The following is a 19,226-nucleotide window of genomic DNA, read 5'->3' on the forward strand; positions in this document are numbered from 1 at the left end:
CTATTTTGTGTAAGATCACTTATCGTACTTTTAATACTTGAAACTATGTAACTTATAACAATGTACTTGATGTGAACAATGTTGGTTGTTAAATGTAATGTTGGTGATGAATGTGTTATGTTTCATGTGTATTCTTTGTGATGCTAATTCAATTGTTAGTCACACGAGCCCCAGGACGTTTCTCCCATCTGGTTCGGGGGTGTGACATTTTGAAGATGTAGTAAACAAGTGTTCAATGTGGCTTTTTATGATGCTTGGAAATATTAACATGTTAAAAGTTACTATACAACTAAAGAAAGTATACAAAAGAGCTATACTTGACAAGAAAGATGAACAAACTGGGCCTTTAATGACATCCACAGTTTTATGGGTTGAAAATGTCATTTTTCATAAAAATGGGCTTTATGTGACTACTCACGGTTTTATTGGGCCTAAAGTGTCATTTTTCATAAAAATGAGCTTTATGTGACAACTCACAGTTTTATTGGGCCTAATGTGTCATTTTTCATAAAAATGGGCTTTATATGACAACTCACGGTTTTATTGGGCCTAAAGTGTCATTTTTCATAAAAATAGGCTTAGTTGACAAAGCACAGTTTTATTGAGCCTAAAATGTTATATTTAACAAAAATGGGCCTTTGTTGTAATTTTCGGCTTTAATGGGCCAAAATATCAAATTTTGACAAAAGTGGACCTTTATTGTCAAATTTCGGTTTTGTTGGGCGAAAAAGGGTCATTTCTAACAAAAGTGGGCATTTTATGTCATTTTGGTACTATTTGAACTAAAACGATCATTTTGGTAACAAACGGACTTTTTACGACATTTTTAATCTAATTAGGCCTTATAAGCCCATTGACATTCCTATTAGGCCATGTGTGATAATGACATTCAAATTGGGCCTTTTATGACAAATACTATAATAATCGGGCCGTTAGTGAGAATTCTAATACACTCAAATTATTCACGATACTTTGGGATAACTAGAAGTTATTCACGATAACAACAAATATTTTGACACTTTAGATAAAAACAATTATATTTTTATCACTATTAGTTTGTAGTCAAAATTCACATTTGCAACATTATTTATAACGTTAAATAATGGGATACACCATTCGCGTAAATTTAGTTAAGGCTCTTATGAAACACGCCTTCATTCGTATCTACCTAGCGTACACTGTAAGTTATGTAGTTATAACCAGAGTCTCATGGAAGGAGAGTGAAAATTTATGTATAGATCTATATGGGGTTGACACCCCTACACATGAGTTGTTCGCTACAGCTAGACGGCCCAGTCTAGGGTGACAAATATCTTACCGAAACCGACGCCTGAAGAACGTCATGACAGACATATCAGTCATATCAAGTATGGTTATTGTGACTCAGATAGAGAATAACAAACAAATAAATTTATGGAATGCATATACTATACTCATGATACAAAGTACAAACTATACAGTTACTATTCACGTTTAAACTTTCACTACCTAGGTCTTAGGGTTAAGACCACACCTTTTCATTATACAGAAAATATAGGATTTTGTGGGAAACTATCTTTATACACTATCAAACAAAATCACACATGCTCTAATACAATATTTGAAACAAAACTCTCAAATTACTTTTACAAAAAAATATCGGATTTTCTGGTGTTTAGAAACTGATACAAAACTTTTCATACAAACATGCTTATGAACTCACCAACATTTTTATATGTTTACACTTTTCAAAATAACTAGTATTCTCAGGAACACGTTACAACAGGTTCGTCGATAAGGAATGGAGATTTTTGTTTTATTTTTGTTTCTCACCATACTTGATGTTTTGGATGTATTGTTATAAATAAATACAATTATATAAAACTATGATGGTTGGTATATTTTATGTATGGTGATAATGTTGCCTTTGATTCATTTATATGCATTGTGATGATATTACAAGATGAAGTCACCTGCCCTCGGACGTTTCCACCGTCTGGTTCGGGGATATGACACCTCCATGATAAAGCGATTTTTTAAAGAAGAAACAAAATCAACATCATGCTAAGGCATTTTTGTATGATTTTTAAGACTGGTGTTGTTACGAAGTAAAATTTGTTCGATCTCGAACAAAGTCAGGTTTTTAAGTTGATATTCATTGAGTGATAAACCTGTACAATGAACAATATGTCAAAAAGAATATAATATCAAACAGTTTAATGGTAATAAAAAGTTTATACAATGCATATTGAAGATATATAGTATCTCTTTTTACAAATAATGATAGAAAATTAGAATATCTGGAGACTTTAATCTATGTTGTTGGTCATAAAGAATACAATCTGAAAAACTCTGGTCTACCCAAACTATTAGCCATTAACATCATAACAAATAAGAAACGCAGATAAAAACCAGTTCCTGAATGACTTGCTTCCTTAATTGCATCAATGTATTCTTTGTCGTCATCTAAGAGGCCCAAAGCATAACATGCATCTCCAAAAGAAGGAAATTCTTCACCATTTACTGTACGGATTTCTTCAAATGATTTTGGACCTTTCACTTTATTTAAAATAATCCGTAAGAAGTAGACTTCGCCAAGTTTAGGTGAAACCGAGTGAATTTTTTCCTATTGAACGTCCAATTTTCCTTGGCTTCCAAAACCTACCATTAGGTTTCCAAACAAACTTCGTAGGAAATTCAACATATGTAAGTTTTGTGTGTCTTTATTAATTTTATTACATTCTATCCAAGATGTGAACATAGAAGCAACAACTGAAGGCTGTTCAAGAACATTGTCAATATCATCGTCTGCAGCATATATGACTTGTTGTTGATCAGGAAGATGAAAAGGTAGTCGAATCACCAAAGGATAGAGGTAATGAACATCGTATCCGAATATTCGCCATGATGCTTCACATGCAGATATATATCTACAATCATAATAATATTTTGTTTCATCTACAACATCGTCGTGGTCAGAACAGTAGGCTAACTTTATAGAAAGGTAACAAAATATATTCAACAGTAGGCTAACTTTACAAATCAATATATTCAACAGTAGGCTAACTTTACAGATCCGGAACTTAGAGTAACCATAACTTTTCTTATATTATTTCTTATATTATATTCATTACTTTAAACTTTGTATGTGTTATTTTTGTATTATATATTCATTTAACCATTATTATTTTTGCAGAGGTTTACAGGTTAGCGTGGTATTATTCGGAGATATTGGATACCAACTGATTTCTTATATTGAAAATCATAAAGAAGTTGGTCGTGTGATTGTTGTGTTGCAATTCGCAAATATTAATGTCTATAATGGTACTTTTTTTTTATAAAAAGCGACTTTATTTTAGGCTTTTTATTTTAATGATTCTTTTGAGTCTTTTATTTTGCTTCATTAGGACTACCTTCCGTTAACAATCATTTTGATTACACTCGGATTTTCATAAATTTTGATCTTCCGGATATTCTTACCTTTATAGAAAGGTAACAAAATATTTTAACAATTCATTGGTTTTTTGTTTCTTTAAATAACTTTACTAATTTTATAATTAATCCCCTTAATAAAAAAAACAACTTGGTTGGTTTACAAGGACTTCATAACCCTTCTTCTTTTTTGACTGTTGATAACTCTCAATCATATTCTAAATATGATGACTTTTTGCTTAATCACAATGTTAAAAATGTTGTCGATCTGCACGAACCACAAGAGGTATCTGAAGAATTTAGTCATCTTAACAGCATTTCTTAATCACATACATCTTGTGGTTCGTGCAGATCGACAATATTTTTAACATTGTGATTAAGCAAAAATTCATCATATTCAGAATAGGATTGAGAGATATCAACAATCAAAGAAGAAGAAGGATTTTGAAGTCATTGTAGACCAACTATGTTGTTTTTTTTATTAAGGGGATTAATTATAAAATTAGTAAAATTATTAAAAGAAACAAAAAACCAATGAATTATTAAAATAGCTTGTTACCTTTATGTAAAGGTAAGAATATCCTGAAGATTAGCATTTATGAAAATCCGAGTATGATCAAAATGATTGTTAACTGAAGGTGATCCTAACGAAACAAAATAAAAGACTCAAAAGAATGATTATAATAAAAGTCTAAAATAAAGTTGTTTTTTATATAAAAAAAATGTACCGTTATAAACATTAATTTTTGCGAATTGCAATAGAACAATCACATGGCCAACTTCTTTATGATTTTCAATATAAGAAATCAGTTGGTATCCAATATCTCCGAACAATGGCACACTAACCTGCAAACATCTGCAAAAATAATAACGGTTAAATGAATATATAATACAAAAATAACACATACAAAGTTTAAAGTAATGAATATAATATAAGAAACTATATAAGAAAAATTATGGTTACTCTAAGTTCCGGATCTGTAAAGTTAGCCTATGTTTGGATTTGTTGACATCATAAGAATCAAGTTTTCGTAATGAAACAACTTCACCAATGACATCTAGAAGAATATAATACAATATGTCAAAATGATGTAAATTTAAAGTATAAAATATAATATACAATAAAAAATGGGGGAAATTACCAATTGAGTCATTAGATGTAGTTGTTGCAGAGATAATTCTTTCAAATGAAACACAAGAAAATCCATATGTTGATTTGGATTGAAAGTGTAGATACTCATTCACAGTTGTTCTACCATGCAAGTTTAATTTGTCCTTTACATCACTTATTTTAAATTTGTATCTATTGGGAGCGATAGTGGGGGATCGGATGAAAACAACTTCATCTTCTTTCAATTTCGATTCAAACCTTGAAAATCTCTTGGATAGACACGTGTTCGGATTTTAGTACACTATTCACGTAGGATAAGAATATTATATAATGTTAAACAATTGTATTTTAATGAACAGAATTTGGTTAACAATGAAAAAGAATAATCTTATTGGAATAGGATTTTACCATCCCATCCATCAATATCATCTCAATTGATTTTACTATAGTGGGGTTAACATCTGACATTGATCCCTATATCCTACAAAAGTTAGCACAAAAAAATATTTATCTATCCTATCGTATTCTTTTTTTTACTGGTCACAAGAGAAAATATATGAACATGCAGGTACCCTTGACTTTATTATTAAACTAAGGTCGTTAAAATAAAAATTATGAAAAATAAACAATCAATATACACTTGTATATGGTAATTTGACTTTATTATGGAACACACTGTGTTCATTGAAATATAAACACATAGAAAATTATCATTATATCCATGGACTACTAATAATAAGAACAACATCACAATATGAAATATAAACACACAAAAAAGTAAAACAATTATTTATGGACATTATGTACAAAGAATAATCATGTTTATCTTTTACTTGGTTGAACACCACGAGTAATTAAGAAATGAAGTTAATTTGTCATTCCACTGTTATTTTTTGTTTTCAAGAATAAAACTAAATTTAATTATATACAATCTTTATACTAACCCATGATTAAAAACAACAACAATCGAGACAATCAAAATTAATTCTTTATTGTATTAACTTCTGGAAAAACTAACAACTTTTTCAAGAATCAAGAGTGTACAAAACAGATTATGCAAAAGTCGGAGTATCTTCACGCCTAGAACTTAAGAACATATTCTTGTATATTACCAATTCTTATACTAACCCAGGATTAAAAACAACAGCAGTCGAGACAATCAATATTAATTCTTTATTGCATTAACTTCTGAAAAAATTTACAACTTTTTCAAGAATCTAGAGTGTACCAAAAAGATTATGCAAAACTCGGAGCATCTTCACACCCATAACTTGTTGGTCTTCTTTCCTGCAGAGCGTCGTATTTCGTAAAGGTCGATTAAAATGATCATTAAATATTTTTTCAAGTATATATAGAACCAAATATGATTAAAAGGAACAAATAAATCAAATTAATTGCAATTTATATCATATCTTATATATCATCATACCTTAATATGATATCAGATGACTGAATCGGGTATCTATTTCAAAGGTATCACATTAAATTTTAATACAGATCAGATACCATAAAAAGCTGATATTAAATGCCGATTTAAAATGACATGGACAACTGTTATTATATAATGGCGTGGTTATAATGATAATGAGGTGGTTATAGAAGATGAAATAATAGAGGGGCAAAAAAGGTATTTAAGTTAGGATGAAATTAGTGTTTTTGAAGCAACACGTGGCATATTACTTTCGTTTATTAGATAGGGAGATTTTATAACATTCTATTAAACTTTGTAGAGTTCAATGCATTGTAGGAAAAAAAAATGATAGAGTTGTATGGATTGTAGAAAGATAATATGACAATCCATTGAATTCTATGGAGTTCAATGCATAGTGGATACCCTTAGTGAGATCGCAACCAGACCAATATCCCTCTCTCTCATCATCTTGGATTGTATTATGTGACATAACACTTCTCATTGCAATATAGATATAAGTGTTATGGTGTATATATTTTATCATTAATTTTTTTTTTAAAGATTTTACAATTAATTTTTTCTATACACCTTTTATTATTAGAGGGTGTTTGGTTAAATTTATGAAAAATCATAAATACTTTTCAACTTATAGTTATTGCTTATAAGTTGATAAGTTATGAGTGTTTTACTGGATTTTGATTTATTACTGGTATAAACTATTTATATCAAAACACTTATTTTAGTTTATACCGGTGTAGAACTGGTAATAAGTTAAAAAAGAGCTTAAATAAGTTTAACCAAACACTCCCTAAGGTATGTATAATTTAATATAAATACTTAATTTTACTTATAGATGAATAGTTTTTGTATGACAATTTTTTTTGTCTTAATACACATTATTTGTCAAAAGGTTTTATATTTCCAACCCAAATAACCTACCTCATTGGTCTAGTATATTATATGGCAATTTATTGATTGAATATTATCACTTCTGCAAATCTAATAAATCAGTATCATAGTGTTTTGAAGTACAGGAAAGCCATATACATTTTTTTAATATTACCATCTATGGGGCCTAAATTTCAATCATTGCTAACTAAAACACTTTTCAAAAAAATGTTCCTATTGTGGTTTTCCATGTCTTAAAGAACTTGCACCTAAAAAATATGTTTTCTCCCCACGGTTGTATGACATATTGATACAAAAGGGGTATTCGTTCTTTATACTCAGGCTTGGGATTTTCCAAATACATTGTTGTGTACAAAATACTCATCAGCCCTACTCTTCATCCAAAAACACGTTTAGTTTCTTTGAGGACTTTAATCAGTTATTTGGTGTGCTTCATGAAACTCTACCTTTATATAAAACTAATTTGTATAGGGATTCCACATACCAAACAAATCTAAAACATAACAATTTATAATGAGCAAACAAAAAATTTGTACTTGCATTTAATCACAAAACTGAATTTCAATGAAGCCATAGAATTTGCACACCCTACTTCCAGACAATTTTCTTGATCAGAATCCCTGTAGATGCTCTAATATGTTGCATATGATCACATTAAGTCAAAAACACGTCGTTATAATAATAATAACATGTTTCTCTCAATCAAACAATAAGAGACTGTATAACATCAACAATTGCATATATTACATGACTCCCAACCTGTTCCTCTCTTGTACAACCATTTGACTTGTCTCATTTTACGTAACTTTTTCAATCTTATCTATTTGACTCAATAAGAATAAAATATAACATTGTTCAACCCACCATAAGTATATGTATTAAACGTGTTACATCTATTATAATCAACATCGTTGCTCATTCTATGCAAATTTGAACAAAAAAAAAACCCTACAAAACAAAATTGAGTAAACATCATATATATACCATTAAAAATATAAAATAAAAACGCTTTTCGTGTACAACAAATTGGGCGAATATCGTGCATACAAGGCACACAATCAACTCGCGACAAACAACATAACCATTTTGTACATCATATGTATCTTCAATAACCAATCAAATACACAAACTACAAAACAAGACTCAAGACTCCCATTTAAAATGTACTATTATAGTATTCTTCTTTTATAATATCAACCATAAATAACAACCCCTATCTGATATTTCATTACAAGTTCTATTAAAAAAAAAAAAAACGATAGTTTAAGTTTTACGCAGTGATTTTCTCTTCTTTCATCTGTAAAAGAACAGGCCTATCATTGTTTCCAAATTTGGTTTCTTTACGTTGTGTCGATGATTTTACATTTGTACCCTTTTCAGTGTTGTAGGCTCGATGCCTAGATACAGGTATATCATGATTATGTTTTCCTTCGTATGTTGTCACCACTGATTTCGGATCCGATGGGGCCCGCTCTACATGCTTTCGCACATTGCATCCTGCATACGTGCATTTATAATAACTCCTGCAACATTTTAAAAAAATACCAAATCGACTCATTTTCACATAAGTTTAAATCATGAGAATTAAATTTAGTTATACCTTGGATTAGTATTCCCTTTGACCACTTTCTGACCATATTTTCTCCACTTAAATCCATCATCCAAAAGATCAACTTCACTTCGTGTTTGCACCACTATTTTCGGTTCTGCCACCATCTTACTATGAGAAAAATTCGATTCCACGGGCGCAGCCACAGGCCCAACTTCCGTGTTCCTGCACATACACATCATAAAAACGTTCAAACAAAATAAATAAATAAATAAATAAAACATATACATAAGATTCGAAACAAATATACCTTCTTTTTGGATTAGGTTCATCATCCGATTCATCGATTCTAATCAACTCATTTGACCGAGGGATATCACGGGCAGGTCGGGCAGCAGCCTCAACTACCCCTGACTCATATTGATAATTACTCGGTTTGCTGACATCAGCAGTTTCTTTACCTCTCTTATTTACCAATGGTGGGTCGTGATTGTGTTGACCTTTATACACAATGTCACTTATATGCCCATCGAAAGACTGCCCGACTTTTTTCTTCACCGGGCAGTTTGCGTGTGTGCATTTGTAGTAGCTTCGAGGATGCTCGCTTGCTTTGACCTGTTTCTGCCCGTATTTTCTCCAATTGTACCCGTCATTGGTGTCGGTAGGTGCGGTGATGACGTGGCGGGGTTCGCTGATGTCAGATTGGGAAAACGACACGTCATCGGGTGACCCGATTTGGGAGTCTGAGAGGTCTGACTTTGTGTTGACTATTTGTGGTTCTTCGTGTGATGATTTGTTTTGGGTTTCGGGTTGGATTTGATTGAAATATGATTGGGATAATGCGGCTTGTGCTGTCACGTGAGCTAATGCTTGTTGGTGAGACATGCCGAATGGACTCTATATAAGAAATAGCAACGTACTTTTATCAATTTTCAACGCTTGTTTTGATGTGCAATTTAGTCAAAAAAAGTTGAGATTTAAGTCGGATTTGATGTTGAAAATATGTTCGTTTGACGTTAAAAGTCAAAAAGTTGCCTTTTTTGTTGGAGAAAAGTGACGTAGATACCAATCAGACAGGATGTATCATACGATTAGGTGTATAATCATTGGGGTTTCTACTTTTCTATTCAAATTATACAAGATCGAATGCCCAGGAAAGGTTTTAATTAACAATCATTGATAAACAGTTAACGATTCGTATAAGATGCAATACCTGAAGAGGTGAGAAAAACCCTGGGGAATTGAGTAATCCAGAAGGACTAAACGTAGATGGGAACATGAACCCAGATGGGGATTGGGCGATTACCAAATCCATGGGTCGATTTTGCTTGAATCCCCCTTGTTTCTTTTCTGAATCAGGTTGTTTAGAGGAAGAACAATCGTCAAACATAGAAGTCGGTGGGATTTGAGATGCAGGGGACGCCATGGCGCCGGCGAGAAGCTGAGAAAACGAGCGGCAATCGATGTCGGTGTTATGATCGGAGAAGAAATTCGAGATGAGGGTCATCGGTCCAGGGCTGAACCCTGGTCCAGGTCCGCCGGTGAATAGGGTTTCGAACGAAGTTTGTGGTGGAAGCGCAATCATTGGAGGAACTCGCCGTGGTTGTTGTGGTGGTGGTGCTGCTGCTGACCCTCCGTTTGTCTCCGCCATGACTGTCTTTCTACTATACAGCCTGTATGAACTTACAGATTGCTGGATGGTGGTGGTGGTGGTGATTGTGGTTGTAGCCGCCGCATTCAGTTTTCACTTTCTCACACGGTTTCTCTCTCTAAATTCAGCCATGATTCCGATCTAAAAACTGCTGCAAATGATTTTGGGGGTTTAATTGCGAATTATTACGTATCTACTTGCTCCAATCGAGTTTTAAATTCCGTATACGAACAGCAGTTTACAGAGGGCAGAGGGTGTCTGTGTGTCGCGCATCTCGATCTTATCCTCTTATGGTGGGAAATACAATAATAATAATTCGAGATAACTACATAAATAGCCCTCCAATAATTCTCTATATCCACTTTCAACCCCTTTAAATAATATCTTTTAAACTTTTGAATTCTGATTCAACTATCCCAAAAAATTCAGTAATCATATTTTAATATCCAAAAACCTTCATATTGTAGTACCCAAAAGACTATTAAGTTTAAAAGCCAAAAGATTTAATCAGAAGTAAAGCAATTAAAAGAAAATTTTAGATTTGTTTAAGTTTGTTTACTAAAAAAGTTCATAAAATATTACATAGATAGGTCCCCACAAATTCCTTTTATAAGTTTTATCGTTTAACAATAAATTAAATGATTATTTAAACATAAACATCTAACTTTTTGAAAACGATGATGAAATAAAGAAAAGAGGATTCCATCACCTAACTATTTCGATTCTCACAAAATAGCCATCTTCATATTGTAATAAAATAAATCGTATATAACTCATCAAACATTTTATAAAATGGTTAAAACCGGACAAATCGAACAAAACTAACGGTAGCTATTAGTTGAATGTTGATAGTTGAAAATTGTATCTTTTATTTTTTATATTAGTGTTTAATTAAATGAGCTGAATGAATTAGAAAGATGAATTTTCGTGTTATTGGTTAGAAAAAATAAGATAATAATAATAAAACCGATAAAGAAAAAAATATAAGAACTAGATTGAGTGAATTGGAATGTGTTAATAGCCTCCACCTTAGACATACAATTACAATCTGGATTCATGTGGCGGCTTTCATATGTTTAAATAAAAAAATATTATTTCTTTTTGCCTCATGTTTGATGTGGCCATTTTATCACAAAGTGGCTTTTTTACTTTGATTATTTTTTTCTTTCTAAAAGCTACACATGGCAAGTGATAAGTCACTGAATCAAACTCATTTTAAAGATCTTAAAACTGAAAAACATGTCAAAATTGGTTTCAGTGAGTCTAATATTTCAATTTGCAAACAAAACCAAACCCGCATAATCCGCCCACGTTAATTCTTCAATTATGTAGGACAGCATGTCAATTCGCAAAAAATAAATTTATGTCTTAAACGTAATGGTAGGTTTAAGGGCCACCAATATAATTCATTTAAAATAAGTTAGCTGTAGAAATAAAAAAATGTTACTATTTAAAAAGGAACTCATCATTTATGCATAATATTAATATCTATTCCTTTTTTTGTTTTTTCTTCAATATATTTTAGTTGTATGTTCGAGTGTTTGTTTTTTTAGTGTTGGTATTATTTTCGTTCAGTACTTCATTTAAAAAGTATTTGTATTTATGTTTAATTCGTTTGTACAAGAATCAAACACTAATAGATTGATTATAGAATATCCTTAGACAAATACCATAAAAGAGGGCAACAACATAAGAGCACAATCTCGTGTTTACTCGTAGGACCATCTCATATTTACTCCGAAGGACCACCCCAAAGAGTTGTTTGGCTTTGTATTATAAAGGTGAAATAAACATGTACTTCATTATACTTTTTTTAATTATATATTCTAATAAAATGTTTCACGGTTGTGTATTTTTTTTTTTTTTTTTTTAATTCAACAACAATAATCAAACTCAAATCCACAACCAAATGAGGGAAAGAAAATTGAAATATAAACAGTCTTACCTACGTTAGAAGATAGAGATATATTTTACATAGTAAAATGTTGGGACAAAAACCTACGAACTATTTTATCTGGTCACTTTTAGTATTTGAACTTATTTTTATTTATTTTGAGGTAATTAACGTTCTAAAATCGTCTCTTTTTAGTGCTTTTAATCGGGGGTATCATAATTCATAAGTAATATTGTTTTAACTTTAGAGAGAATTTCAGAAATGACCAATGAACTATTCTGTTTATCTACTTTTACTAACTTAACTTAATTTTGTTCATTTTTACGTAACGAAATTTCCAAAATTATAATCTTTTAGTCTCTTTAAACGATTATAGTCCTTAATGGGCTTACATGACACTTTTATAATGACTTGTATTAAAACTTAATTAAAGTGTTAGAACCACATGTTTCTTGACGGCAAAGGAACCAACCCAATTCGATGTTGGTAATTTTAGTATTATCAATAAATATTATTGTCGAGAAATGTCGGGTTTAGTTTACCATTCGAGACTGAAGGTGCGGAGTGTTAAATATGAATTCGGGTATACATGGTTCAGGGGTAGCGTCCCTTGTGGGGTCCAATGGGAAGATCCCATGGCGCAAGTTCCATCCTAAAACTACCATGCATTTTCCCCCCAAAGACCTATCGATGACATCATGGTGCTGATCCTCATCTGATGATACACTGACCGAAGATCAATCTTGGAAAACCAAGATGCACCCTGAAGCTGATCGAATAGATTATCAATCCTCGGAAACGGATAATGGTTCTTCACAGTTAGCTTGTTCAGCTACTGATAATCGATACACATCCTGTGTGATCCATCCTTCTTTTTCATAAATAGGATCGGTGGTCCCCACGGGGAACTGGTCACTGCTCGGACGAGTGAATCCCCAGTCTAGCAGCTCCTGAAGTTGCGTAGATAACTCCTGCATCTCAGGCGGAGCCAGACGATACGGTGCCTCTCGAGAGGCATCCCAGGCAACTCCTCTAGAAATACATCCGTAAAATCCCGCATAATAGGTACCCCACCCATCTCTGACGTGGCCTCCACCCTCGTATCTGATACATAAGCCAAGAACCCCGAACAACCCTGCTGAAGAAGTCTCCTAGCCCTCGCAACCAAAAAGAGAGTTGGCCCATGCGAGGCTCTCTACCCATGAATAACCAGTTATCCCCTACTTTGGGTTCGAACCTTCACCAGATGACGCTCACAATCTATCATGGCCCCATTGGGCACCAACCAATCAATCCCGATGATCACTTTCAATCCTCTTAAAGGAATCAAAACCAGATTAATAAGAAACCTCTCCCCAAACATATTCAAAACACTCATCCGAAAAACCCTCGCAGCGCTCACAGTGTGGTCATCCGAAATCTCCACCTCAAGTGGGGAATCCAAAGTTCCTGGAGCATCTCGAAACTTCTTGCCGAGTGCAAGGGATACAAATGATCGGGTATCCCCTAAATAAAAAAGAACATAAGTCGACAATCCATTAACCAAAAAGGCCCCTATACAAAATCATAACAACATAAGCATATAAAATAAATAAAGCAGAAAAGGATCACATACCAATCACGATGTCCGACGCTGCTCGAGCCTCCTCCATAGTTAGCTGAAATGTGTGACTCTTCACTGCAGGAGCCTCCGACTTAACCGGGCGTCCATCGGTGATACTCATTGTGGCGGGCACAAGCGTTGCCACTGCTCCTCCTCCTCCTCTAGACAACCACGGACATTCAGCCTTTTATGACTTGTCTGGTTGTAATGGAAACAAATCAAGCCCTTCTTGGGGCAATCCCTGCTCATGTGGCCCGGTTAGCTACACACATAACATGATGAACCTAACACCTGACAGGCTACAAAATGTTGCCTGCAGCACTTGGCACAGCGGCCCCGACCCTGCTGGCCTCTGCTGGGAGGATCAGAGGTCTTAAGCTTCTTACCCTGACCCATAGCCGTCTGAACCTGCTCCGGCTTCCACTTCGTGTGGATCTCTAACTCAATTTCCCATTCCTAGGCCTTCTCCACCATGTCATTCAGGGTCTTGCACCCTGAAAAACTCACAAACTCTCGGATGTCAACTCTCAGAATGGAATGATATCTGGTCTTCTTCATCTCCTCGTCCGCAACATACTACGAGACCAATAGTGCCCACTCCCAAAACTTGGCAGTGATCTCCGCCACAATCTCTGTAGTCTGCTGCAAATCCTGGACCTCTCACACCAAATGATGCGCCTCAATGGATGGTGCAAACTCCTGATTAAGCCTCCTCATAAACTCCTCCCAAGTCATCTCGGCCACACCAGTCTCGTGTTCGGTCCCTCAACATACAACATGCGAACCCCAACTTTGCTGCCTCAGGGAAAAAGCTCGTGTACTGGGCATTCTCCATGTGTGCCAACCAACATCGACTAGTGATGGGGTCCCTGACCCCAAAGAACTCAGGCGTACCACACGCCTTAAATTTCTAAAAGTTCTTTAACTACACAATAGAAATTGGTTATTAAACTTTGGGTGTAGATAACATGGGTGGTGATATGGCAAGAACTCATGCAAAATCATAATTTTTATAGATTTCAAGTTACAAGCTACCCTAAACCTTATGAAAAATTGTAAATTTGTAACTATTCTGAGTAAAAAAAGCATGTTGTCTTTAATGATAGAAAGAGCTATATTAAAATGAGAAGATAGCTCACTAGCCTAGATCGTTCATATAAGGCATGTCTCAAATAACACCTTCTGTACGTCACCACTACTTAACAGCTCCACCACTGAAGCCATAACTTTTAGCTGGAAAAATGTTTATCTATTAAATGTTTTCCATTTTATCCAGTTAAATGAAAGAAAATAATGATCGCAAGTGCCCTTGGTTCATGATATATGGTGTGGATGGAGTCTCCAAGAGAATGACAGGATAAGGTCACGCAATGAATCTTACCGAATGCAATAAGTGGAATATTGTGTTCTATTGTGTAATCAAATGCATGTGACACTAACACCATATGATTAAGTATCCAAATTCAAGATGAATTAACTATAAAAGTATAAATTATAAATTATAAATACAAAAATACATTTAAAATAAGGTGAGAAATTCAAAACAAATAATAAAAAAAAAAACTAAATTTTATGTTTTCCGGTAGCTATCGCAACTTTTACACCTTTTGATAAGCCTCCCTTAAAGCCTTAGCATTTGTAGTAAAAAAATTTCTTTTGCTATTCAGAAGTGTACCTTATCGTGATTTATTGGACTGTAAGGATAAAATAATCGTTTCATCACATTCAGATGTTTTATTAAGAGCATTTGAAGTAAATCTCAACATCCATGTCACAGAAGATATAGCTGAATTTTGGTTTGTAGAATCGAAGACTACCAGCTTTCTTCCTTCCTTTTGACAAATCAAATGTAAAGCCAGTTACAAATATATAATTGTACTTAAAACTTGAAAAAGATATGGATCAAAATTTTAAGTAAATTAAAAATACCATCATAAATCTTTAGTAATGGGGCTTCATCAGATTAAAGATTCAATAGAAGATGCACTTTGTATCAATCCTTTTCCTTTCCATCCAAGATTCTTCAAAACAGGTGAACATATGGAAGATGATTGAGCAATGGAGGATGATCGTAGATTAGAGACAAATGTAGAAAATGATACATAGGAAGAGTGAATCATCATCATATTCTCATTGTGTTACTCAGTTCACATGTATTTGTAATTAACAGCAAAAAACCCTAATGGTATTTTGGGTATGTTGAGTGGTATTTGAATGGTTGCTTTGATTAATTAAGAGCTTATTGGAATAAGTTGGTTTGAACAGTCACCATGACGTGATGGATGGCTACCATGCGACTGTTTCGTCCTCTAGTCACCATGACGTGGCTGGAGCTAACCATGACATGGCGACTGGCTGAGTTGACTTGTTGATTTTGACCTTTAACCAGGGTTTGACCTAAGGGTGTTTAGGGTATTTTGAGTGGTATTTGATATTTGTCATTTCTTGATGAATAGGTGACCGGTTGAGCTGACATTCATAGTTATTGTTGGGTTTTGAGCAATCTAACACTTCCTAAGTGTGCATGCAACCCTAATAAACCTTGGATCTATGTTTGTCTAAATACATGCAAAATAATAATTTTCCAAGGTTTATAACCTATCTAACATGGTATGGGGAACATTTCAACATAAAAGAGTTAGAAGAGATTACATACCTTTTGTTGAGTTTGGTTCTAAGGAGTTTGAGGGCCAAGCACCAATAGTGTGAATGCCTCAAATGGAATCACAAACACCACAAACTCTTGGAAAAATTTGAGAGAGTATACACCTTGTATAAAATCGGCCACACACATGCACACACACACTAGTTCACTAGTTTTCTCTTAGGCTCTATTTCATGCTCCATAAGCATGCTTATATAGTGTGCATGGTTAGGGTGAAACCCTAATAACCCATGTCTTTTCCTTTTCCAAGGATCCATGGGTTAAAAGCTCCATGGATCATCCATGGACTTCCACATAAGCCTAGCCCATTAACAAATGAGTATTAGCCCACACTATATAAAACAAATAGCCCATAATTTAATTAGTATTCCTTTTAATCTCTAAATTAATTCATAATTAATTTAAGACTAAAACTAATTAAATAACGTAACTTCATATTAATATATTATAACTCATAATATATTAATAAACATATGTGTATAACTCTCATAAAATTATCCATAATAGTTTGGATGAGATGCAACCCAAATGGACCATGCCGGTCGGGTCAAGTATATACCAACTAAGTTATGGACTTAGACACCTTATCCAACAGACTCCCACTTGGATAAGTCTAATAACTATATTTGCCTATAACTTCAGGAACCAACCAACAATCGTAGCTCTCGAAAACTCCCTCGAACAATGAAGACTCTGTCGAACTATGAAGCACCATTTTAGATAAGTGATCACATAATCCTCTGTTCTCATGATATCAGCCGGACAAACACATGGAACTATGTCTTGCTTATTGTCTAGCAGTTGTTTCTCGATTTTCCGATTTGTTTGACGAAGAACTTCACTGAACACATCGGTTTAGTTCTGACCAGGCCTGGTACATGGGTCAACACAAAATCATCGAGGGGCCCAGATATCGCTTCTATTTCTAGAAGGAACAGATAAACTTCGACTGATATGCTTGTTCTACTACTTATTGAATTGTACACAAAGGCACGTTTTATAACATCAAGTTACTGATGCGTTTACGTGCAATCAATGCACAACCAACTCATAGGTAACAACTCATATCTCTAGGTTTAAAGATTTATATGATGTTATCGTCTCACGATCACTCGAGATAAATTCCATGAAGTGATACAAGTGAGCGTGGGTTTATACCAATACTCATAACTTATGAGTACTCATGAATGTTGCAGCAACCATTGCCATGTCTAAACACCTTTAAGGCATCTACAAACCCAATTCATGACAATCTTGATTCATACCTACTTCCGACGTATGATCGATTGTGGAGGTTTGAATAAATTAATTATTCTGGAAGTCAAAACATGCAAAACTGAAACAATAGTAAATAATTGACAATGATAGTAACACTTTACTCATAAATAAATCACAAATTTTATTCATCATCAAACATCGATTACATTTTACAAGTTTCAGGAAAACTATCTAATCTGTAAAACTAATATCGTCCCTCAGCCCGATGCGTCTCGCATGCTGAAAATGCTTAACCCTCGTCAGTCCCTTCGTAAGGGGATCTACAGGATTCTCATCCGACGATATCCTCCTTGTCACAAGGAGTCCTTCTTCAATCTTGTGTCTTATGAAGTGATATTTTCTGTCAATGTGTCGGGATCTGCCATGATCTCTTGGTTCCTTGGCTAAGGTAACCGCACTATTGTTGTCACAGAAAATCTCTATAGGTTCCTTAATAGCTGGTACAACTCCAAGGTCTCCGATGAAGTTCTTTAGCCATATCGCCTCCTTCGCTGCTTCACTCGCTGCTATATACTCTAATTCACAAGTCGAATCAGCCACCGTCTCCTGCTTGGAACTCTTCCAAGAAATTGCCCCTCCATTTAAGGTAAAGATCCAGCCCGACTGAGAGCGGAAATTATCCCTATCAGTCTGAAAACCAGCATCACTATACCCTAATATTCTCAAGTCATCACTGCCACCAAGGGTAAGGATCCAATCCTTAGTCCTCCGCAGGTACTTGAGAATGTTCTTTACCGCGGTCCAATGAGCCTTGCCAGGGTTCCCCTGATACCTGCTGACCATGCTCAAAGCAAATGCCACATCAGGACGGGTACAAGTCATAGCATACATGATCGAGCCAACTGCGGAAGCATATGGTAATTGGCTCATCTCAGCTATCTCTGCCTCTGTACTCGAACTCTGAGTCTTACTTAGTTTGGTATTGCTTTGGATCGGTAAATCTCCTTTCTTGGAATTCTCCATGTTGAACCTTTTCAACACCTTATCCAAGTAGATACTCTGACTAAGTCCAATTAGTCTTCTACTCCTTTCTCTTAATATCCTTATCCCTAGGATATAGGTAGCCTCCCCTAGGTCCTTCATAGCAAAGCACTTCCCAAGCCAGGACTTAACCTCCTGCAAGGTTGGGATGTCATTTCCTATGAGTAGTATGTCATCCACATACAGTACCAAGAAGCTAACTATACTCCCACTAGCTCTGACATACACGCAAGACTCATCTTCGCTTCTCAAGAAGCCAAACTCTTTTACCTTCTCATCAAAACAAAGATTCCAGCTACGAGATGCTTGTTTTAATCCATAAATGGATTTCTCAAGCTTGCATACTCTATTAGGGTACTCTGCATTGACAAAACCCTCTGGCTGATTCATGTACACATCCTCAGCCAACTTTCCATTAAGGAAAGCGGTTTTGACATCCATTTGCCATATTTCATAATGTCACGACTGGAAATTTTGTGTCATGTAATCCATACATTCAAACTAATGTGAACCAAAAACTTTGATCAAATACATTATACAAGTACTACAAATAGTCACCAAACAATTGGAAGACCCTAGAAGTCCTTGTTTAAGTCCACTTTGGACTAGGACTCTCTTATTGGATCCAAATGGACCAATAAGCTTCCAATTAGATTATCATGAGCTTAGAACCCTAATTGGGCTCTAATTTGGACCCACATTCATTTATTTCAATACTATGGGTCACATTGGGCCTAGAATGAAATAAATACAAAATTTTGAA

General features: G+C 34.4%; 2 protein-coding genes across 2 annotated transcripts; both read right to left on the bottom strand.

Moving 5' to 3' along the window:
* Positions 1–7,803: 7,803 nt before the first annotated feature.
* On the bottom strand, positions 7,804–10,331 carry LOC145043976 (putative WRKY transcription factor 3). The gene is made up of 4 exons (XM_078992772.1): positions 9,605–10,331; positions 8,702–9,288; positions 8,443–8,616; positions 7,804–8,365 (listed from the first exon to the last, which is right to left on the bottom strand). Exons 1-4 carry the CDS (start codon positions 10,040–10,042, stop codon positions 8,113–8,115), a joined length of 1,452 nt encoding a protein of 483 aa, XP_078848898.1. The 5' UTR covers positions 10,043–10,331; the 3' UTR covers positions 7,804–8,112.
* A 2,818-nt stretch (positions 10,332–13,149) lies between these two features.
* LOC145040868 (uncharacterized) lies at positions 13,150–13,660 on the bottom strand. The gene is made up of 2 exons (XM_078988758.1): positions 13,552–13,660; positions 13,150–13,490 (listed from the first exon to the last, which is right to left on the bottom strand). The coding sequence occupies exons 1-2, from the start codon at positions 13,658–13,660 to the stop codon at positions 13,150–13,152; spliced, it is 450 nt and encodes a 149-aa protein (XP_078844884.1).
* Positions 13,661–19,226: the final 5,566 nt, after the last annotated feature.

The sequence above is a fragment of the Lactuca saligna genome, chromosome 4 (assembly GCF_052625555.1).
Source record: "Lactuca saligna cultivar CGN05327 chromosome 4, ASM5262555v1, whole genome shotgun sequence".
Lineage (NCBI taxonomy): Eukaryota > Viridiplantae > Streptophyta > Magnoliopsida > Asterales > Asteraceae > Lactuca > Lactuca saligna.

Coding starts and splice junctions, on each gene's coding strand:
- LOC145043976 (XM_078992772.1), bottom strand. CDS start 10,042: ATGGCGGAGACAAACGGAGGGTCAGCAGCAGCACCACCACCACAACAA. Junction 9,289..9,604: donor GGTTTTTCTCACCTCTTCAG/GTATTGCATCTT, acceptor TTTCTTATATAG/AGTCCATTCGGCATGTCTCA. Junction 8,617..8,701: donor GAACCTAATCCAAAAAGAAG/GTATATTTGTTT, acceptor GTGTATGTGCAG/GAACACGGAAGTTGGGCCTG.
- LOC145040868 (XM_078988758.1), bottom strand. CDS start 13,660: ATGAGTATCACCGATGGACGCCCGGTTAAGTCGGAGGCTCCTGCAGTG. Junction 13,491..13,551: donor AGCGTCGGACATCGTGATTG/GTATGTGATCCT, acceptor GATTTTGTATAG/GGGCCTTTTTGGTTAATGGA.